The sequence below is a fragment of the Perognathus longimembris genome, chromosome 6 (genome assembly GCF_023159225.1).
Source record: "Perognathus longimembris pacificus isolate PPM17 chromosome 6, ASM2315922v1, whole genome shotgun sequence".
Taxonomy (NCBI): domain Eukaryota; kingdom Metazoa; phylum Chordata; class Mammalia; order Rodentia; family Heteromyidae; genus Perognathus; species Perognathus longimembris.
Window position 1 is genome coordinate 10,518,516 of NC_063166.1, and position 22,430 is coordinate 10,540,945.

General features: G+C 51.9%; 1 protein-coding gene across 2 annotated transcripts in view; it reads right to left on the reverse strand.

Annotated features, from left to right (window-relative positions):
- Positions 1 to 284: 284 nt before the first annotated feature.
- Positions 285 to 22,430, reverse strand: part of Cmtr1 (cap methyltransferase 1) — a 50,227-nt gene continuing 28,081 nt past the window's right edge. For both annotated transcript variants that reach the window (XM_048347836.1, XM_048347837.1), the window contains exons 9-24: positions 19,199 to 19,397; positions 18,529 to 18,647; positions 18,202 to 18,298; positions 17,758 to 17,890; positions 17,009 to 17,188; positions 8,670 to 8,726; positions 7,988 to 8,045; positions 7,545 to 7,613; positions 6,584 to 6,715; positions 5,724 to 5,846; positions 5,101 to 5,192; positions 4,535 to 4,603; positions 3,301 to 3,348; positions 2,591 to 2,703; positions 2,133 to 2,241; positions 285 to 1,478 (exon numbers count right to left, since the gene is read on the reverse strand). In XM_048347836.1, the coding sequence (XP_048203793.1) occupies positions 1,346 to 1,478; positions 2,133 to 2,241; positions 2,591 to 2,703; positions 3,301 to 3,348; positions 4,535 to 4,603; positions 5,101 to 5,192; positions 5,724 to 5,846; positions 6,584 to 6,715; positions 7,545 to 7,613; positions 7,988 to 8,045; positions 8,670 to 8,726; positions 17,009 to 17,188; positions 17,758 to 17,890; positions 18,202 to 18,298; positions 18,529 to 18,647; positions 19,199 to 19,397 (1,731 nt within the window). In that variant the 3' untranslated portion in view covers positions 285 to 1,345. The remainder of the gene's footprint in view (positions 1,479 to 2,132; positions 2,242 to 2,590; positions 2,704 to 3,300; positions 3,349 to 4,534; positions 4,604 to 5,100; positions 5,193 to 5,723; positions 5,847 to 6,583; positions 6,716 to 7,544; positions 7,614 to 7,987; positions 8,046 to 8,669; positions 8,727 to 17,008; positions 17,189 to 17,757; positions 17,891 to 18,201; positions 18,299 to 18,528; positions 18,648 to 19,198; positions 19,398 to 22,430) is intronic.

The window sequence follows — 22,430 nt, forward strand, 5'->3', positions numbered from 1 at the left end:
CTGGTCTGTTGGTTATTTCAGTCACACAAACCAATCCTGGACAGTCACCATGCCACGGGGGTGAGCCGCATGATGTGCTGGGGGGAGGGGGTGCTCCCTCCCCCATGGGGCCGAATTCAGTCCAGCGCAAGCAGCAGCCGGGAGCCCTGCTGGGCCCAAGGCCGGCTAGGCTGTGCTGAGCCGCCATCCTTCCTCCCCTCCCCTGGCACCCAAGCTGTTACCCACACCAGTTCCGCGATCACAAAGCACCGAGACAGCCGGACAGCCCGGCACAGACACGGGCATTAAAAATATGTTTATCTTTAATAGTCCAAGATTCTGCAAGACACTGACATACCCAGAACTGGGTGGAAATGGAGCATCTCGGGGGCGGGGAGCGGCTGGAGGACCCCATGTGGAATCCTTCCCAACCCCACAGGAGCCCCAGTGCCCTATCTCCATGGAAACCAGTCTGACACGGATGGGGCCCTGGGGAGCTGACACGCCATCTCTGAGGCATTTCCCATTACAAACTACCACGGGGGCCCCTTCCCAGAGCCACTGCCCGCTTCCCCCTCACCCTATAGGGGAGGGACTGGCGCGTGTCAAGCAAGCCCACTGGATCTCCTAATGGCAAGGACAAGGGCAGCGAGCAGCTGCCTCCACCTCAGAACTCTGCCAAGATGAGGGTAGCAGGACAGAGATCATATGATTGCCAGAGGGCCGGGGTACCCCCTCACTTGGGCCCCTGCTGCAGTGGGAGTAAAAGGCAGGTCTTCAAGGTTGCTTCCTGCCCTCCGAGAGCTGCCTGGCATCTGGTGGGCCTGGGAGAGTTCTAGCCACACCAGTACCGAAGACCACACACCTGGATCCCAATGCGGGCCTGCAAGCCTCCCTCCCGCTGGCCGGCACTGCCAGAGGTCCAGGCTGGGAGGACTCCAGGGGGGCGGAGAGGAGACGAATGAGCATCAAAACAGCAAGAGACAAAACCTTGATTTGTACAACAGCTATTCCTGGCCAGCTTGCAACAGGAGGCCCGGCCTCTCACGGTGGGCCCAACACAAGCTGGGCAAAGCAGGGGCCTGGCCGCCCTCAGGGGCAGTGCATGGAACTCAGAAAAGTGAGTCTACAGGAGTCCAGAGGGGAGGCGAGCCCCAGCCGACCGCCCTGCCGTGCCACCCAGCCCCACACGCCCAGGGCACTGCCCGGGGAGCTGTCGCGCGAGCACTTCGGGCCGAGTCCTGGCGGGGAAACGGTTCCCAGGGAATGTGTGGGGAGGCCACTCTCCCCATAGCCGGGCCAAGAAGGAACCAGTGCCACAGGCCCCATGCCCGGCCCACCTCAGGGGCACAGCGGTGCCAGGGCCTCAGGCACTGTGCCTCTGGATGAAGGAAAGGATGTCTTCCTTGGACAGCTTGTCTGGGTCCTGGGGCTTCTGGGAGTCGTGCACACGGATGCCATCTCCCCACTCCCAGAAGAGCCGGCCATAGTAACAGAGACTGGGGAGGAGTGAGCAAACGTCAGGGCGCTGAGCTCAGGACCAAGAGATGGACCGCCAGCCCCCCTGCAGCTGGGATGAGGGGAGGACTGTCGTGCGTGTGCGTGTGCGTGTGTGTGTGTGTGTGTGTGTTGGGGAGGTTGTCCAGGACTCTAGTTGAGGATCTTCTCTGCAAGCACAAACTTCCTCCAGCTCCTCCCAGAACAAACTGCTGCTGCTGCTAACTGCATCCAGCAGGTGCACATGCGCACTGGGAGCCTGGTTTATCTGCCGCCCCACTGGAGCAGCCTAAGTGTGGTGACCAGCAAGCCACCTGGCAAACAGATGCTGCTCCTGACACAGCTGGGACCTGACATCCCAAGGGGCAAGGCGGGGCCCCTCAGCGCGTCCCCACCACCAGGCCGATGTCGGATGTCCTACGCGCAGTGGCTGCTTGTGGGCCCCTCACGGCCAGGACACCCCACCTTCCTACAGGCGGGTCCAGGCGTGGCTCTCCCCACTGAGCTCACTAGCCAGGCTCAGCCACACTTTCACCGGGACCGGTGTTTCCCGTGTGCACAGGGCAGCCTCGGCTCTGGGCGGGCCCCGGAGGGCTGCCTGGCTCCTGCAAGAGGGACCCACACTATTGAGGGGCGGCCTGGAGGAAGCTACTCACTGGAACGGAGCAATGGAGTCTGCGGGGAGGTCGAAGGTGGACTTCTTGGTTTTCTTGTTGTAGAAGAACTTCTTCTTGAAGCTTTTGCTGAATCCCATAGTCCATGGCTCTGTGAGGAGGAAGAGCAGAGAGCTCGGGAAGGATGAAGGACCCACGATCCGGGGGCTGGGCGCCACAGTGCTCCCTTTATCCCCCTCCCCCTGGGCAGCCGCACCCCCACCTACAGGGGGGACAGGGATGGGGACCAGGCTTGTCTGCCTGCCCTGGGAGGAACAGAAGAGGCCCCGGGGACACGGCGCCCGTCGCCTGCTCCTCAGCAAAGTGCTGGCCTGGCCCTGCCCGCCGCAGCAGGGAGGCCTGAGCCCAGCAGAGGGATGGGCAGGAGGGATGGGCGGGAGGGATGGGCGGGGGGGATGGGCCGGGGGGATGGGCGCAGAAGGCAGCCGCTCGCCACCCACCGTTCACAGTCCTGACGATGTAGAGGCCCGTGGGCACGAAGTGCCGGTCGTCGCGCCCTGTGTAGCTGAGCCTCGGTGTGCCGCTGGAGCCCTTGATGATCTTCATTTCTAACCTGGTCTCCCCACGCAGGGATGCACATAGGAGTGAAGGGACGTGAGAGAGAGGCTCTAACACGAGTCTGCTAATGTCACATTGCCACCAACCACAGAATTCCGTCTCGGTGTGACAGAAGAAATGGAGGCACAGACTTAAGGGAATTGCTCTGAGCCGCACAGGGACAGGGTTGTGGCAGTGCTTGGTTTGGACCACAGGCTCTGAACCCCCAGCCAAGCAGTGGAGACAGGGAGCGGGAAAATAACCCAGTACGGGGGCCATCTGAGAGCACGGGTGTCACTGGTCTCAGCCTGCCACCCACGGACGGCCCTGCTGTGGCCATGGGCTGGGGTTTGAGCACCACGTGCTGCAGAGTCCTGAGCCACATGGACGCTCGCGCTCTCTCAGCACTAGCTGGGATCGACGGCGGCAGAACTACGAGAGCATCACCGAGCCTGTATCTCTGCCTCACGTACCCGCCCGGCCCGGCCCAGCTGACATGCTGAGTCAGCAGGTGGCCGGGGCTCTGGGGCACTTGGAGTTGGGGGGTGAGGACAGCACCCAGCCACCCCTCCTCCCGCCACAGCCCTGCCCCCTCCCACCCCCCTCAAGTCACCTGACAAAAATCTTCTCCATCTCCTCCAGCCTGTACACCTCCTTCACCCTGTGCGGGGAGAGGGGCGCGCAAGCTCGAGGGCGCTCATCCAGGAAGGAGGCAGGAGGCGCCGTGCCTGCCCCCCCTCGGCCGCCCGCAGCCCACCAAGGCCCCCGCTGCTCAGGCCTGCCTAAGGCACAGTGAGGAGGAAGGAGCAAAGGCCACCGGCACGCTCCCCCCTCACCGCCACCAACACTCCCCGACCCCCTCCAGACCACCCCCTCACCGCCACCAGCGGCCAGAAACCCCAGGGTCAGTTCTCGCTCAGGTCTGTCTACGTAGAATTGTTACTTTCCATAGCAGAATTCTCCTAACCAGTCCCAACAGTCCTATCAGCCACAGGGGAGGCCCTGGCCAGGGGTCAGGCTCCTGCTTCATGCCTGGCCCCCAAATCGGAACCTGCCTTTGGACCTCCTCCTGGGGGAGCAGGAGACCCACAAGCAGGCACAATCGGGGCGGCCTGGGCCCGGCATCACCCCGTGCACCCAGAGCTTACTGCCAGACGTTCCAGGACATCTAGGAAAGACAGCCTCAATGCCGGATTTAGTATTAGTAGATTTACATTAAAATGAGTAACAATACTTTTGATAAAGATACCTCAGTCTCTAGTGACGCGCAGCCCCGAGGGGCAGGGCTTAGCAGTTATTACTTTTTAGTAAGAACGGCAGACCTTGAGAAATCTGTTCCTCATCTGTTTTCTCCCTGGCTGTTCTTTTCCTCCCCTCCTTTGACCCACATCTGACCTTTGCACTGCCTAAAATGACCATCAACCCAGGTTTTTCCCCAGATCAAACCATCCTTCATCCTTCTCTTCTCAAAATCCAACTCCCATTCCCTCTTCTTACCTGCCAAAAAAAAAAAAAAAAGAAAGAAAAACCTAAGGCCAGGCTGGTCTGCTAATGATAGGACGTGCGAGTGAGGATGGCGTGCCGCGAGCAGTGTGAGCATGCTCAGAAGCACGTGCGCCTTCAAGGAGGCCCTTAGCCCCCAGGACGAACCTCCCTGTGGAGGTCTGCACCCCACCCCCGGCCAGACAGGAGGAACCCTGAGACGAAAGCCTCACACCTCCCAGATGGTCCCTCATCAAAGGCACAGTTTCTAGCACGGACCTAGCCTGGTCCTGCCCGGCCCCCCCATGCCCCTGAGGTTGGGAGAAGCAGGCAGAGGGGGCGGGAGGAGGGGCCCCTATGCTCACCTGATAGGATTCATGTCAGGGCGACTGGGCTTGGACACGGCTTTCACAAATTTCTCAGCAAGCTGAATTCTATAATCCAAACAGAGTCCCTCAGGAAACCAAGAGGCCTTCCCCATGCCTGGCCCCTTCCATAGCCCCGATGGGAAGATGGGAACCTGCACCAAGTGCCCAGTGGCACCACGTCGCCCAGAGGCCCGCCAGGCCCATCCCTTGCCACCTCCCACGCCCGCGCCTGTCTGCATCCCAGGCTCCAATGTCCCTGTATCTGGCTGGATTCCCCCAGGTGCCTTCCACTGAGTTCAGTGCCATCTTCACTATCACACCCCCCAGAGGTCCTGACTGAAACAGGACACCCACGATCGGGGCCTGCTCCCCAAGGAGCCCCTCTCTCCTCACAATTACCACCTCGTCTGAGCAGCTGTGGTAAGGTGAACCAAAGCCCGCCACCCAATGCTCATCCAGAGCTTGGGACGAGCCAGTGCGTGGGAGCTCAGGAGGCTGCTGCCGAGCCCACCCACCCCACCCCGTCCCCCCCATCCACCCCCCACCCCGGGGCCGGGTCAGACCGTTGGTTGAAGTGCTGCTCCTGAACATCGCTGCCGTTCAGCACGAGGACGTCGAGAATGTGGATGGCGCTGATCTTCCGCTGGGCCTTCCCCTAGGACAGAACACTGCCTACTCGGCATGGGGCTCGCTGGGAAGGAAAGGGCCTTAGGCACCGGAGCTGCCCCGTCTCCCTCCCAGCTGAGCCTCATCACCACCCTGGGCTTCTGCGCAGGGAACCCCCAGCAACCCCAAAGCTAGCCAGGATGCTGCTTGCCACACAGGCCCGTGTCTACTCCCGGCCGCCTGCTCCCACTGACTGCTGAACCTCACGGCTCAGGGACCCCGGGAAAGAGCAGGCTCCCTGGCAAGCCTCTTCTTCCTCAGAGGATTTCTGGTGTTAAAAAATGAAAATGACACCTAAACTAGTGGCTGCAAAGTGCCAAAATCCAGGACCATGGATGTGCCAAGTGGGTCACCGTCACCTCTGGCCTATCTGGAGACTCCTAGCAGTCAGGGCAACTGCTCAAGAAGGCAGCAAGAGCACAGCCCTCCCCAGCTTGGACTGGGGGGCAGAGTGCCCGGTTCAGTAGGGACCAACTGCCCCCCCCCCCCCGCCCGCAGGAGCAGCTAAGGCCTCGCTGACCTCCCCTTTCAGCTCGTGCACGATCTCCACGGACAGCAGGGTGTCTCGGGGCAGCTCTGTCTTCAGGTCCAGCTTCACCCAGCGGTCTGACTGGCGGCCATCCCACGTGTAGATCTGGGACTTCTACGGCAGAACACAGGGCGGCACGGGGCTGGAGGGCTGAGGGGCCCAGTTCTCAAAGGGCTTTTACTTAACAGCTACCAGCTGGGAAATGGCAGGTGTCTAGGACAGAGAGTTTGTTCAACTCCTCTCTGCTGCCTCTGCGGAAAGTGAAGTGATTGGGCTCAGTCCTGCTGGTGGAAAACAGGCCCAGGGAACGTTCCAAACAAACGTGTCCATGGCTAACGGCCCTCAAGAACACCCCAGCTTGACAGACGTTAGGGAGGAGGAGCAAGTAAAAGGAGAAAAAGAATACGTGAAGACACAGAAGTAACGGCGGAAGGAGACTGCGTGCGCAAACAGGCCGAGGGCAAAGAGCAGCGACTTCGGCAGGTGGAGCAGACGCAGAGCGTCCCCAGGCTGTCCCTCCCCGCCAGGGAAAGGGGGTGCGAGGCGGGGAGAAGCACGGGGTGCGGCTAGGGCTGCACACTGGCTGCGCGCGCTGAGCCAGGCGAGCCTGGGAGGCTCTGCATCCCAAGAAGCACCGCGGCGTCCCCTGAACAACTGCAGTGAGTGCCACTCGGTGAACTCAGAAACTTCTAGAAATAGAGCCTCTCCTCCGTGTATACTAACAATTTAAAAATGCAAAAAAAAAAAATGGTTTAAAGGCGGGGGATGCCTCTGTAGAGTGAGCCCCAGCTCCGTGCGCCGGCACCGCGCACCAGAGGGGGCGCCGCCACCACGCCGGGCTGCACACTCACCCCCAGGCCCAGGAGGAACTTCTGCTCGCTGCCAGACACCATGCAGCGGTAGTCGAACACGGGCCGGATCTTCTCCAGGGTTTTAGAGGTGAGCAACGTGGGCTTGTAGCTGAAGATGTCGATCTCGGTGCCCTGCAGCATGGCGAGAGGAAACCGCACGGGACTACAGGAGGGCCCGGCGATACCTGCCCCCGGGAGCCAGGCAGGCCGGAGAGAGGGGCAGGAAGCGCCTGCTCCCGCAAACTCGCGCCCCCGCGCCCTCTTCACCTAACCAAGCACTAGACAGGCTCTATTTCCACCTGTTTGGGGTGCTCCTCCAGGACCGGTTAGGAGAGGCTGGGAAAGCAAAGAACACCGAATCCCAACCACAGATCCTTCTACCAGAGCCACGAGGAAATGCCGCCCCAAAGCAAGATCCTCCAGCTGGTTTGGGAGCGGAGAGACATGCGCTCTCTACCCCATTTAAAACCTGTGCACAGTATTATTCTAGGGCCAGCCTGAGCCTCATTCTGTCCCTGACCCCCACAAATTCGGTACCACGAGAAGCAGGAGGTTGGTAGTAAAAAAGAAAAGCAGGCCACAGAACTCTGAGGCATAGTTCACCCAAACAGGCCCGGGCCCTGGGCCGAGCCCAGCTCCACAGCGGGCTCCTCCGGCTCACTCGGCCGGCTCCTCCCGTCGCCACAGGCAAATCCCACGCGGCCTGTCCTGAGCAGGGCGTGCTGGCCAGAATCGATCGCTCCGCTCGGAGGGAACGCCAGCACAAAGCACACCTCCGACAGGATCTGCGCAGCTGCTGAGCTCTGCACCCCACACCAGTTCTCCGGCTGCAGGGGCGGCCCAGGCTCTCAGGCCCAGGTGGAGTGCCCGCACAGCCCGGAGGCTGGGCATCGAGGCCCTCGTGACTCCTACCGCTTCTAGACTCCAGCGTCCAACCCGCCCCCACCGGAGCCAGACGTACCTGAATTAACTCAAAGAACTTGGATCTGGGGTCCGAGGAAGAAGGAGCGACTCGAGCCTGGTCCGGGATCTGAAAGGAGAGAACCGAGGGCTTTGATGGCCAAGGGCCCCGGGGCTGCGTGACGGTGAGGGGCAGGTTGAGACGGCGAAGAGGACGCACTGCACAAGGAAGGGGGCTGGAAAGGGAGCTGGGGTGTGTAGCACTGTCCCCATCACGCCCGCGACAGCACACCCAGAGCCATGATCCTCCAGGGCTTCCTGAGCTGCTTTCGTTGCCCAGGTGAAATCTTGCCCCCCCCCCTCCTGACCCAGCTGCAGGCCAACCCGGCAGGGAGGGGAGGAGACAGCTCCCAAGACGGCCGAGCACCACAGCGCCCTGGGCTAGCTCCAGGTGGGGTGGAAGGCTATGGCGGCGGCTGCAGAACCCCGGCTGGGGAGACTCACATCCCACAGGCGCAGGCACTCTTTCCGGATTTCCGCTTGCCGAGGCTCACTCAGGGTCCTGGGGGAAGCAAACCAGAAAGTGATGGAGACTTCCACGAGGCCAGCAATGGGCCCCATGCGCCCTGGGCTGCGCAGTGGGGAAGCAAGCACCAATGAATGCATTCGCGCATGCGCAGTGGCTCTCTTCCTGAATGCTCACAGTTCATGGGAGGGAGGAGACTGTCCCCCACCCCAGCTCCCCTGTACCTCTGTTGGAACACTCGGCCTCTGTGGGGCCCTCTGTGACACAGCCCGTGCTGGCCCTGTCCTGGCAGATGTGGCTACGCTGGGATCTCGCAAGGCTGCTGAGCCACACACTCCGGCGTTCCTGGCACGCCCTGTGAGTTCTCTAGCTCACCCTCTGCTCTGTGTCCCTCAACACCTGTGTTCCACCGGGGGGGGGGGGGGTTGCACAGCCTCGAGGCGCTGCCTAACTCTCCACCTGCTTCTCATTCTCTCATCTGCTGCAGACAATGTCACGTCTTGGAGGGCACCGTGCAGGAATGCCTCTCTGCCATCTTTAGGAGACCACGGCAGAGCATGGATGCAAGAGTGGAAATAAAATAATGAAAGGCACGCGGGAAGGGGCAAAGAAAGATCTGCCTTTGAAAGAAGTGAGGTCTGAAAAGCGGGCAATACTCACGTGTCTTGAACAAATGCATGGATTTTGGCCAGAGCTTTGATCTGCAGACTACAGTGGCTAGGAGGGAAAAAAATAGTTGAATTCAGTATGGCTGAGAAAAACAAGTGCCATGAGCACAGAGAAGTCTGACCAGAGCAGGGGGAGAGACAAAAGAGGCCAGGCGCAGGAGAACCGAGCCCAATGCCCAGGCACACACATTCCAAGTCCTAAATATAAAAAACAGAAAGTTCTCATCTAAACCTTGAAGAATCTGAGAGCAGGGGACAGGCACTGGTGGCTCAGTCCTGTAATCTCAGCTGTTCAGGAAGGAGGCTGACACCGAAGGATTGTGGGTAAAGCCAGCCCAGGCAAAAAAGTCTGCAAGACTCCATCTCGTTACCCAGCAAAATGCCACACTGGAGGCATGGTTTATGTGACACACTCCAACTGAGCAAGAAAGCCACAAACACAAGACTCTGAGTCCAAGCCCCTATACTAGCATAAAAATTAAAGGATAAAATAAAAGTAAATTAAAAAATGAAAGCAGTAATAAACTAAGTACAACAACAAAACTCAATTGAACTGTAAACCACACTGGCACACCACAGCTGCCTTTTCTACTTTCGTCGCCACAGCTTTTCACACACAAAAATGTGATGAGACAAGAAAACACGAGCCTCTGACAGAACAGAAACAGTCCAATAGAAAAAAACTCAGGAATCCCCAAGGGCCTTTCAGATAAGTGAGTTAACATGTTAAAACACCGAATGGACAGGTAGACAACACATACAGAGACAAGGGACAAGTCCAGCAAAGATACAGACATTGTTTCCAAAGGCAAGTAAAAATCCTACAAGATGAAAACTACGTTAAAGAAGATCAATTGTTCTGATCAATTATCAGCAGACTAAACAGTAAAAAAAGAAAAAGGAAATAATCAGTGAACTTGAAGATAAACTGAAACATCATGAAAAATAAAGGTGAAACAAAAAATGTATGCCAGGCACTTGTGGATCACGCCCATAAACCTAGCTACTCAGGAGGATGAAATCTGAGGATCCCAGTTCAAAGCCAGCCAGGGCAGGGAAGTGTGAGATTCTTATCTCCAACTGACCATCAGAAAGCCGGAAGTGGAGCAGTGGCTCCAAGTGGTAGAGAGCTAGCCTAGAGTGAAGGAGCTCAGGGACAATGCCCAGGCTCTGACTGGAAAAAAAAAAATCCCATAACAGACCATAATTATTGTCTGCAGGATAATAATTATTTAACATTAACTAAATAACTGGAATCCCAGAAATAGAAGGACCAAAAAAATACTGACAAGATAATGGTTATGAATGAGCTCATGGAGTCATGAGGAGATCCATTCACAAACCCAAGGTCAGTGAACTTCAAGCAGAACAGACACAAAACAACATGAAAATTAATCAAGATCATCAAAGCTCACATGACAACCAGGAAATTAATAAGGATAAATAGGGCTGGGATGTAGCTCAGTAGCAAAAGGCTTGCCTCGCAAGTGCAATGTCCTACGTTCAATCCCCAGGAACAAAGAAGAAAAGACCAACAGCAACAACAAAAACCCAATAAGGATAAGTAAAGTAAGGATAAGATGAGCTTCTCATAGGAACAAAACAGAAAACATGGAATAAGGTCTTTAAAGTGGAATACTGTCTTTTAAAGAAAAGTTGTCAACCTCACATTCTATATCCAATGAAAGCATGATTCAAAAATGAAAGGAAAGGGCTGGGAATATAGCCTAGTGGCAAGAGAGCCTGCCTCGTATACATGAAGCTCTGGGTTCAATTCCCCAGTACCACATATATGGAAAATGGCCAGAAGTGGCGCTGTGGCTCAAGTGGCAGAGTGCTAGCCTTGAGCAAAAAGAAGCCAGGGACAGTGCTCAGGCCCTAAGTCTAAGGCCCAGACTGGCAAAAAAAAAAAGAAAGGAAAATAATATTTTAATAAACAAAAGCTGAAGAACTAAGTCTCCAGTAGACTCACACTATAAAAGGCTAAAAAAATAAATAAATTCTTAGCCCTAAGGGAAATGACTGCAAACAGAAACCTGCTCTGAAGGAAGGAATGAGAAACTCTAAAATGGTAAACATGTCAGTATAGACCCAAAACAAGGCCAGTGTGGTAGTGCACACCTGTAATCCCAGAACTTGGGAAGACTGAAGCAAGGCATAGCCTAGTCCATCATGAATTTCAGACTAGTACAGAGTATGTGACTTGTGCATGTAAACTTATGGAACAAAACCAAATCATTAACCAAAAGAAAAACTGATAAATTGGATTCCATAATCAAAACTTAAAGCTTGTAGGTATCCAAGTTAGAAAAGTACAAGTATTTATTTCATAGATGACAATGACACAAATTCAGTCATATTCCAGTAAACCAACAATGAATAATCCCAAAAGGAAATCAAGAAAAGATACAATACTATCAGTAAGAATAAAATGCTTAATAAGTTAAACCAAATGCATAAAGACTTGTACCCTGAGAAGTATAACAGAGAAATTAAAGAATAAGAATAGAAATGCAAACATAATACTCAATAATGTACATATGTGAAAATGGAACTGGGTAACAGGAGATGGCAGAATTGGGATAGATGAGAGGACAGCGATGGGAGGGTGACACTGAGCGAGAGGCCAAGTCCACATACCCACACATCAAATTCAAACTCCTTTGTATAACTACTTAAAGATAACAAAAAAAACTGAATTAAAGAAATTAAAGAAGACATAAGTAAATGGAGGGGCTGGGAATATGGCCTAGCAGTAGAGTGCTTGCCTTGTATACATGAAGCCCTGGGTTCGATTCCTCAACACCACATATATAGAAAAAAGCCAGAAGTGGCGCTGTGGCTCAAGAGGTAGAGTGCTAGCCTTGAGCAAAAAGAAGCCAGGGACAGTGCTCAGGCCGAGTCCATGCCCCAGGACTGGCAACAAAAACAAAACAAATAAATAAGTAAATGGAAATACCCACATTCATGGATTAGAAGACTATTAAGACAGCAATGTAACTCAAAATAACTTACAGATTCAATGCAATCCCTGTTAAAAACCCAATGGCAATTTTTGAAGAAATGCAATATCCCATCCTAAAATTCACACCGAACAAGGCAAGTGCTGAGTACCAGTAGTCCCAGCTATTTGGGAGGCTAAGGTCCGGGAACTTGAGACGAGTCTGGATAAAATTTTTTAAAAGGGTGGGGCTAGGGATGTAGCTGAATAGTAGAGCACTTGCCTAAGGGCATGGGCATAAGTTTGTGGGTTTAATACTCAGAAAGTACTATAATTAACACACACACACACACACACACACACACACACACACACACACACACACCTACAAGAGGTTTCAAGGGACCCCCAAGTAGTTAAAACAACCTTTTTTGAGGGAAGGAGGGAAGTACTAGACTTGTTTTTGTTGTTCATGTTTTGGTCTATAGGTCGTGGGGTCTGAACTCAGATACCAATGCGGTCCCTGAGCTCTTTTGCTCAAGGCTAGCACTCTACCACTTTGAGCCACAGCACCATTTCCAGTTTTTAAGTGGTTAATTAGAGATAAGAGTCTCATGGGGACTTTTCCAGCTGGGCTGGCTTCATACAACCATTCTTAGCTCTCAGCCTCCTGAGCAGCTAGGATTACAGGCATGAGCCACTGGCATCTAGCTCCAGCCCTTTTTTTATTATTATTATTATTATTTTTTTTTTTTTTTTTGGCAGCCCTGGGACCTGGGCTCAGGGCCTGAGCACTGTCCCTGGCTTCTTTTTGCTCAAGGCTAGCACTCTGCCACTTGAGCCACAGCGCCATTTCTGGCCATTTTCTGTATATGTGGTGCTGAGGAATTGAACCCAGGGCTTCATGTATATGAGGCAAGCACTCTTGCCACTAGGCCATATCCCCAGCTCTAGCTCCAGCCATTTTTTACACTGGTTATTTTCACAAACTTCTTTGTGCCCAGGCTGGCTGTGAATCAAAATCTCCAATCTCTGCTTCCCAAATAACTAGAATTACAGGCTTGAGCCACCATATCCAGCTTAAAACAATCTTGAAAATTACAAGCAAAGTTAGAAATTTCAAACTTCCTGATTTCAAAACTTACTTTCAAAATAACAGTAATCAAAAACAGTGTGAAACCAGCATTAAAAACAGACACTCCAACAGAGGCAAAATAGAGCCTAGAAACAAATTCTCATATATATGGGTTGAAAGACTTTTACAAGTGTAACAAGACAACTCATTGGCAAAGCACAGTCTTTTCAACAAATGGTGTTGGGGGAAACTGGGTATCTATGGCAAATGAGTGAAGTTAGACCTTTATCTAACACTATATATAAAATTAACTGAAAACTAGACCAGGCACTGGTGGCTGACCCTTCTAATCCTAGCTACTCAGTAGACTGAGATCTGAGGACCAAGGTTTGAAGTCAGCCTGGGCAGGTTAAATCCAAGAGACTCTATTCCAATAAAACAGCAAAATGTCAGAAGTGGATGTGTGGCTCAAGTAGCAGAGCACTAGCCTTGAGTGAATAAAACAAGCAAGAGCCCAAGTCCCTGAATTTAAACCCCAGTATCAATACCAAAAAAAAAAAAAAAAAAGCCACATCTCAAAATGGATCAAGGACCTAAATGTATGGGCTCAAATATAAAAGTCTTAGAAGAAAACAGAGGGGAAGGGCTGGGAATATCGCCTAGTGGCAAGAGTGCTTGCCTCTCATACATGAAGCCCTGGGTTCGATTCCCCAAGCACCACATATGTAGAAAATGGCCAGATGTGGCGCTTTGGCTCAAGTGGCCGAGTGCTAGCCTTGAGCAAAAAGAAGCCAGGAACAGTGCTCAGGCCCTGAGTCCAAGGCCCAGGACTGGCAAAAAAAGAAAGAAAGAAAACAGAAGGGAAAAACTTCATATGATTGGGTTTAGCAATGATTTCCCAGATATAACAACAAAAGCCCAGGCAATGGGCAAATTGTGCTTCATCAGTATTAAATACTTCTGTGCAAAGCACACAGTGAGAATTCAACAATTAAAAAACACTTAAAAAGTGCACCAAGGCCTTGAATGGATATTTCTTCAAAAAAGATACACAAATGATCCATAAGCGCAAGGAAAAAATGCTCAACTATCACTAGCCACTAGGGAAAGGCAAATCAAAACTACAACGAGATACCCCCACTGGGACCTCAGGATGGCCGTTACCGGAACACCACGAAGGAAATGACGGGAAAATGAGGCGTGCTGGCTGGATCGTGGGGAAACTGCAGCAGCGCCTTCCTCACGACAAACACCACACAGCCCAGCAGCTCCCCAAGCAGGGACGCCAACAGACGCCAGCACACCAGTGCTCACAGCTCAACGGTGGAAAGAACCCAAATGACCTGCCGCAGGTGAACAGACGCAAGGTGGTGCAGGCGAAATGAAATTGTGGCCGCGTACTGGTGGCTCACGCCTGCAATCCTAGCTACTCAGGAGGCTGAGATCCGAGGGCCACGGTACCAAGCCAGCCTAGAAAAGTCTGTGAGAATCTTATCTCCAACTAACCAAAAGCTGCAACTGGAGCTGTGGCTCAAAGTGGTGGAGTGCTAGCCTTGAGCACAAGAGCTCAGGGAGGGACAGTGCCCAGGCCCTGAGTTCAAGCCCCACAACTGCAAAAAAAGAAAAGAAAAGAAAAAGAAATTGTAATACATGCAGCAACATGATAAAACTTGAAAACATCACGTCTAGTAAGCACAAGGTCCTGAGTATTGCTGAAAAAATATTTCTAAAGAATGTGTAAAGTCAGGGCTGGGAATATGGCCTAGTGGGTAGAGTGCTTGCCTCTCATACATGAAACCCTGGGTTCGATTCCCCAGCACCACATATATAGAAAACGGCCAGAAGGAGCGCTGTGGCTCAAGTGGCAGAGTGCTAGCCTTGAGCAAAAAGAAGCCAGGGACAGTGCTCAGGCCCTGAGTCCAAGGCCCAGGACTGGCAAAAAAAAAAAAAAAAAAAAAAAAATGTAAATTCATAAGGGAAGATATTCGCAACATACATAGTGACAAAGAACTTGTACCCAAAATATTTAAGTAATTCTTTTTTTTGTTGTTTAAGTAATTCTTACAATGAAAAAAAAATAAACAAAAATGTTTTACAAGACTTGAGGAGGGACTGAAGGTACTAGTCAGTTCCTAGCATGTCTGAGACAAAAGAAAAGAGGGAGGGAGAAGAAGAGAGGAGCAAAGGAGGGAGGGAGGGAGGAAAATGGAAGAGACATTATAAAAGGAGATATATAAAAACACATTTTAAAAGGGTTCAACATCAGAAGTCACTACAGAAATACAGATTAAAACCGCAATGATCTAACACTCCACCCCATTAGAATGCCTAAAAACAGGAAGACGGGCAGTACCAAAGGTTGACAAGAGTGCCCCGCCATCATCTGCAGACTTGGCTGGACAGTAGAAAATGGCACCACCACATCTGAATGACAGCTTTAAACAGCTACACAAATGCACTCTGCCACTCAGAATTCCTACGCCTTGTGCAGGGTGTCTGTAGCACTCTCCCACAGTGGCCCCAAGCTAGAAACACCTCAAGTAGTCATCCACAGAGGAATAAGCCATGGAATCTCCATAGACTGGAATGCTACTCAGCAGTAAAAAAGGAACAAACTAACATGGTATCAGTAAACCTCATAAACAGTATGGTGAAGAAGCCAGGTGGAGTGGCATGCACCTCTAATCTCAGCTACTTGGGAGGCAGGAGAATCAACAGTTCAAGGCTAGCTTGGGCAAAATTAAAGAGCGCCTATGTAAAAAAACAAAATACAGGGCTGGAGGCATGGCTCAAGTGGTAGAATGCTTACATAGCAAGCACAAGGCCTGGGTTCAAATCCCAGACACACACACACACACACACACACACACACACACACACACACACACACACACACACACTGATGGTGAGGAAAAATCCAGATACAAAAGTGCATAGTCTATGGTTCCATTTATACCAAGTTCTAGAACAGGCAAACCTAACCTGAAGTAAGTCTGAAGAGAGAAAAGTGATTTCTTGGGGCTCAGCTGGTTGGAGGTATTATCTTAATAGGGGGTGGGTAGTCTATACGTACATATTTGTCAAACCTGACGGAAGTACACAGCTTTGTATTAGCATGGAGTCAAGTTTTTTTTTTTTGTTTTTTGGCCAGTCCTGGGTCTTGGACTCAGGGCCTGAGCACTGTCCCTGCTTCCTTTTGCTCAAGGCTAGCACTCTGCCACTTGAGCCACAGCGCCACTTCTGGCTCTTATCTATATATGTGGTGCTGGGGAATTGAACCCAGGACTTCCTGTATACGAGGTGAGCATTTTACCACTCGGCCATATTCCCAGTCCTCAAAACTATTTTTAATGGCTTTGAAGTAAACACTTAAGATATGCATTTCATTTACAAAATTGTGTGTGTGTGTGTGTGTGTGTGTGTGTGTGTGTTTTAAAGAAAGGGAAGTGGTTGGCTAAGGTGGTTTAAGCACGCCGCCGAGGGCAGCACTGAGCAGAAGGCCAGCTCTGCCCCTGGCCACACTCGCAGGCGGCAGGCAGTGGAAAGCACTCTGTAGCGCAGCGTATCACAAAGCCCCCGTGTTGCTGATTCTCCGGGCCTCTTTCCTCATCTGGAGCACGCCTGGCCTACTTACAGCGTTACAATCCAGCCGAGACTGCCCACGTGGCAGTGCTGGAAAACGAAAGCACCGTGCAAATCTGGAGACAGACTTCCTGCCTTCCTTGGCTCCTCAGGACCACACCCCCTCGAGGACACGTGATAAGGCCTTCCTAGCCCCTGGCTGGCCCCTAAAGAATACTTTCTACCACATCACTGTGTGCACAACCTGCACACCCACCTCAAAACCTCTTTCTAAGGCCTGTCTGCTAGGAGCACTAAGCTAGCTATCACAACTTGAACTTATTACTACTAACAGGGTTATGGGCGAAAATTAAAAGTAAAAAAGCCAGCAACCATACTACCCATAAACTGGCCAACGTTTGGCCATTTCCAAAGCTCTGCATCTGCCTTCCTTCCCCCTTCTGCGAGTAAGCAGGAGACTTCACAAGCGATCACCATGATGGCCATTTGCAAATAGCAGCGATTTCTCACCTTCAGACCCAGGCTGATCTCTTTCCACTGTGAGACTCAGGCTCCTGTGGCCAGGCCTACTGCAGCTAGGCTGTCCTGACAACTCTGGAACAGGGTAACCATAGTTCTGGGGTACCCTGGAACCAGCAGAGCAAACCCACACAATGAAGAGATACCAGGTCCTTCATTCTCTGGTCTTCCTTGGTACTCCAGTGGTGCCAACACAAACAGCTGACCGGCTTACCTCTCGTTCGACCGTATCATGTAGTCAGTAAATTCATGGTCTCTCTTGATCACCATCAAGGGGACCACAAGGTTGACATCGGAGGTGGTGTTCCGCAGCTGGTTGAGCTTAATATTCACTGAGAAGAGGTATTCCCGCACATCATCTACGCCCACCTTCAGGCCCTTGCACACCACATACCTGGCAGGAGACACTCTGTTACTGCCAGGAGCAAGGCTTCCTCCTCACGCAGCCCTTCCTCCCCAGCCCCACAGTCACAAAGCTGAACAGCTTTCCGGTCTTGAGTCTATGCTCTGCTGCAAACGTTCACCTCAAACCCTTCTCTTTCATGCAAGGTGGTAGGGAGGGCTCCTAACTGCCCTGCACTGGCTGGCAGGGGCTCTAAATTAGAGTCCTAAAGGACCACTCTCCAAGAACATGTGACGCAATCTGTGGTTTTAACGAGCTGCCGGGCAATTCCGATTGGAACTGCCCCGCCTGGGCTGTCAGCAGGGCCTCTGAGCTGCAGCCCGGTTAGTGGTCATCTCTCCTGCACCAAGCTGAGAACTCCCACGGAAGTATGGAGAATAAGGCTTGTTGGGAAGGAGGCAGAGACTCAACTAGTCCAGCTGGGGACCAGTTAGATGGGGCTTCTAATCGTGACTCTAAGGTTAAAGTGTTTAACGTAGCTTGGAGGTCATGCCAGTGTGTGAGCCACGAGGATTTGCTGTTCTGATGGCTAGCCATAGAATCCAGCTAGCCTGGCTCACCGTTCTGAGTTGGCAGGACGGCTTGTAATGGGCTTGAAGAGACACACTCGTTCAAAGCAGCAGTAGAGCAGGTAGATGAGCCCCACGCTGAATGGTGTGAAGAGGTCGAAAGTTTTACAGATGAAGTGGCCTCCTAGAAAGAAAACAGCCACACAGTCAGCGGAGCCCCTCTGGGGGGGCAGGTGAGGTACCCAGGGTACCCAGTAAGAATGATGAAGACAAGGAGCCACACCTGGGTTCATTCAGCCAAACAGCAGATGGGAGAATCACCCTTAAAGGGACTTAGGGATCCTGTCACCTTTTCTTCCCTAAATGCCTCACTTAGTCACCTTCCCCTGACACAAGGTTTGGCTTTACGGATCTTCCCATCCGACCCCTGTACATCCACGTGTCCACTAGGCCTTTAGTGGGTGTGGGGTGAGGGGACAGAGGGGGAAGTGTCACCTGTACGGACAACGGACAGTGCCATGAGGAACTGACACAGCAGCAGCTGCTTGCTGAGGATCTCCTGCAGGTTCTCCTGCCCCTCCACCGAGAAACCCTGAAACAAGAGCACCGGGACAGGGGTGGGGCTGAGAAGAGAGGACACAGCACCCGACTCATCTCCATCAACTGCTCGGGCTATGTCTGCACTGACTGCCACCATCTTCCTTCGGTGTCACACACAAAATGAGTTCACAGGTGTCCCATGGCCTGTGGGCTGCACATCCCTCACCCCGCTCTAAATGCACAGGTCCCTGCAGTATCGTCCTATGGAGGGAGGGCACCTACCCCGTCAGCCATTAGGAAGTGGACTCCCTTTCGATCCGTGTTATCCAGGACGAAATTCCGAAATGCAGTGATGTTCTCTGGCCGGGTGATATCTCCATCTCCATCCACCCCACCCTCACCTGGCAGGACACAAGATTCCTCGTGAGTTCACCCACCCTAAACACATCCGGAGCTAGGACATGAGCCTTCCAGGACAGTGAATGATACCCAGGAAGCAAGGGGAAGGGGGGGGGGCAGGGCTTAGATCTGCTGCCGGTGCAGGCAGAGCAGAGGGCCTGCTGGGCTGTCTGCTGCTCAGTGCATTCCACGCCCCTCACACAGGGCTGGAGATGGGCATGTGGTCGCTATTTGTTAATAACCCTGCCAGTTCTCAGCCAGAGATCAGCCAGTTTCATTATCTGCTGTCACCACATGAGAAGAGTGCTCCTGCAAGGAGGAATTAATATGGCTTTAATGAGAGTTTGCCTAGTGGAGTGTTTAACCTGAATCCTGCAGGCCCATTGTAAAACGGGGCAGTCCAGAGGGAACTAAGACACTCGCAGCAGAGACGGTGAACCCCAGGCTACGAAACCTAGGGAGGCGCACATGGCACCTGGGTAACCTGGGTAACTCCTTTGGTCCTGGGCTGTCCCTTGTACCCCCTAATCCCCTGCCCGTTCGGTGCGCTTACCATAATAGGGCTCGAAGAGCTCACTGGAGGCTGAGTAGAAGTCCTCCAGTTTGAAGTCATTAGGGCCCTTCAGAGTCATCCCAAAGCCCTTCGCGTGCCACTTCTTCCTCCACAGCACGTACTCCGAGAAGCCCCCAGGGCCTGCGCAGACGTCCGCGAAGTACAGGAGCTCAGGGTCCCGGTCCTTCACTAGTTGCTTCTGTAAGGGAAATGGAAGACAGAGAGATGAGGGAAAGATAGGGAAGGAGAAAGGGGGGAGGGTGTAAGGAGGCAAATGAAGCCTTCTGCCAGGGCCACAACACCCAAGACACCTATCTTCTGTGAGACCCTCCAGAGTCTCCTAGCAAACTCTCAATCCCAAGGCCTTCATATCGCTAGGCCTAGCTCATATTCTAAATAAAAAATCTCCTAGGACCAAGAGCTGGAGGCTTACACCTGTAATCTTAGCTACTCAGGAGGCTGAGACATGAGGATCGAGGTTCGAAGCCAGCCCTGGCAAACAAATCTTTGAGATTCTTATCTCCAACTAATCACCAATAAGCTGGAACTGGAGACGTGGTTCAAGTGGTAGAGTATTAGCCTTGAGCAGCAACAACAACAAAAAGCAAAATACGAGTTCAAGGCCAAGTTTTAGCACTAGTACCAGCACAAAATGGACAAACGAGGAACAAATGCAGCAGTGATACTCACTGGACACTAGGTTGAAAATGAATGACACAACTTGTTAGTTAGGCTGGGAGGGGAAAACCTGGGAAACAGCGAAGCAAAGAGTGACCCTGTCCAAAAAGAAACGTACTAATTACCTGACTTAAGCTACTGTAACCCTTCTGGCACATCATCTTTATAATAATTTAAAAATCAAGAAACACCTAGGTGCTGGTGGCTCATGCCTGTAATCCTAGTTATTCAGGAGGCTGAGATTTGAGGATTGTAGTTCAAAGCCAGCCCAACAAGAAAAGTCCCTGTGAGATTCTCATCTCTAATTAACCACTCAAAAACCAGAAGTGGAGTTGTGGCTCAAAGTGGCAGGGCGCTAGCCTTTAGCAAAAGAGCTCAGGGACAGCTCCCAGACTCTGATTTCAAACCCCATGACCAACCCCCCCCCCAAAAAAAAATTAAAAACTCATCTCCTTGGGGTACCTGAGTGGAATTTTTACTTCTCAGGGTCTTTTCCTCACCATACTTTGCCTTTCACGAATACTTTCAAGAAAAGTAGGTGCTGCATGCCCTCATTACAGATAGGCAAAAAAAGGTACTAAGACACTAAGTACCCTGTCCCCAGCCAGCCTGCAACAAAGCGAAACCAGAATGCAGGCATTCCAACGCTGCCCTTCTTGTTCAACTGAAGTCTGGGGCTCTAACAATCAGCCATTATGGCTATTCTCCCGTTCTTCCTTGGATTTCTCAACTCTTTGTTTCCAATTAACTTTACTGTACAATCATTTTTGATCTATAGAAAAGTACCAAGAGGGCTGGGAATGTGGCCTAGTGGTAGAGTGCTTGCCTTGCATGCATGAATCCCTCAGTTTGATTCCTCAGCACCATATAAACAGTAAGAGTCAGAAGTGGTGCTTAAGCAAAAGGAAGCTCAGGGACAGTGCTCAGACCCTGAGTCCAAGCCCCAGGACTGGCAAAAAAAGAAAAGTACCAAGATAAACATCTGCACCCTTCACCAAGTCGCCACTTTAGTCAACACCTTACATTACCTTGATACGTGTGTCAAAACTAAAGACCCAGAACAGCACATGACTGCTAAAATTCCAACTTCATTCAGATTTCACTAGCATGCTTTTTCCATTCCAGAATCTGACTCAAAGCCCCACATCACCTGGGATCTCCCCATCCTCCTCTGCACTGGCCTGTACCACATGCTGCACTTTCTCTAGAACACAAATGCTACGCTGCTCTGACCTCCTCTTGAACCCACACGGTGAGCTCCACCGACCTATCACAAAAGCCAGACCACTTGCACTGGACAGGAGGGTAAGCCTCGGGAGTGGATGAGCACAGAAAATGAAGATGACCAGGGACCCCTGCCTTCCCTCTCCAGAGGCTCGCTACGACAAGCTCATCCAGAATCCTGCAACTGCTAAAGACCAAGAAGCTTCAAGTTACAAGAAAGAGAAATACAACATGCTCAAAGCCAGTCACTTCTAGGTGACAAGGATCTTGCCTCTGATGATAACTATCCAGTTTTATCAAAATAGTGACTGTGGCTAAGAATAAACATAAGGATCCTGTGACAATCCCACCCCGAGTATGCTGTGGTGTACCGGTTCTTCCCCAGATCACTTACTATTCCACCCCAACAGCCTTTGTTCCTGATCCATTAATTATTCCTATTTTTGGATTATATTCATTTGCACACACACAAAAAGACCTAATGGCATTTCATCACAGTGGTGAGGAAACAGGGGTCACAAGTTCGAGTCCTATACATACTGCAAAGAAGAACAATGTTCTTAGCCCTGGCAAGACTTGGGCCCTGGCTCAGACTAAGGAAGCCTGGGGCCTGGAAGGGCAGTGATTGAATGAGAGCCTCTCATCTCTCCTACCACGGTCTAAATGCTGCATGATGAGCAGTAGCTAGGAGTCTGTTCACAGAGGACAGGCAAGGCTCTCAGCTGTCACTTGCTGGCTGTGAAAGTCAAAGACAGGCACAAAATTTAAGTCAGCAAGCTCAAGCTTCCTAAAAAGGGATTTATCTCTCAAGGCTGTTGGAGGATTAAATAAAGTATCCTATGGTAAAGGTCTTGCTAACCATGAAATATACACAAATGTAAGATGATATTATATTCAACTAGATCCACTTCCCTGGGGTCCAAACTCTTTTTTTTTTGCCAGTCCTGGGGCTTGGACTCAGGGCCTGAGCACTGTCCCTGGCTTCTTTTTTGCTCAAGGCTAGCACTCTGCCACTTGAGCCACAGCGCCACTTCTGGCCGTTTTCTATATATGTGGTGCTGGGGAATCGAACCCAGGGCTTCATGTATATGAGGCGAGCACTCTACCTCTAGGCCATATTCCCAGCGGGTCCAAACTCTTGTTCTCTCTGAATCTTCCTCTGCCAAGTGCACCATTCCACACACAGTGCACTGCATGTGCTGCCTAATTTTCCCGAAGAGAGGACTGAAACAAAGATCTAGGTTTTGTCCTCTGTTACACTTCACAATGTTTTCTCACCTCCGCAACATCCCTGGGCACACAAATCTCTCACATAATGTGATAGTTTATA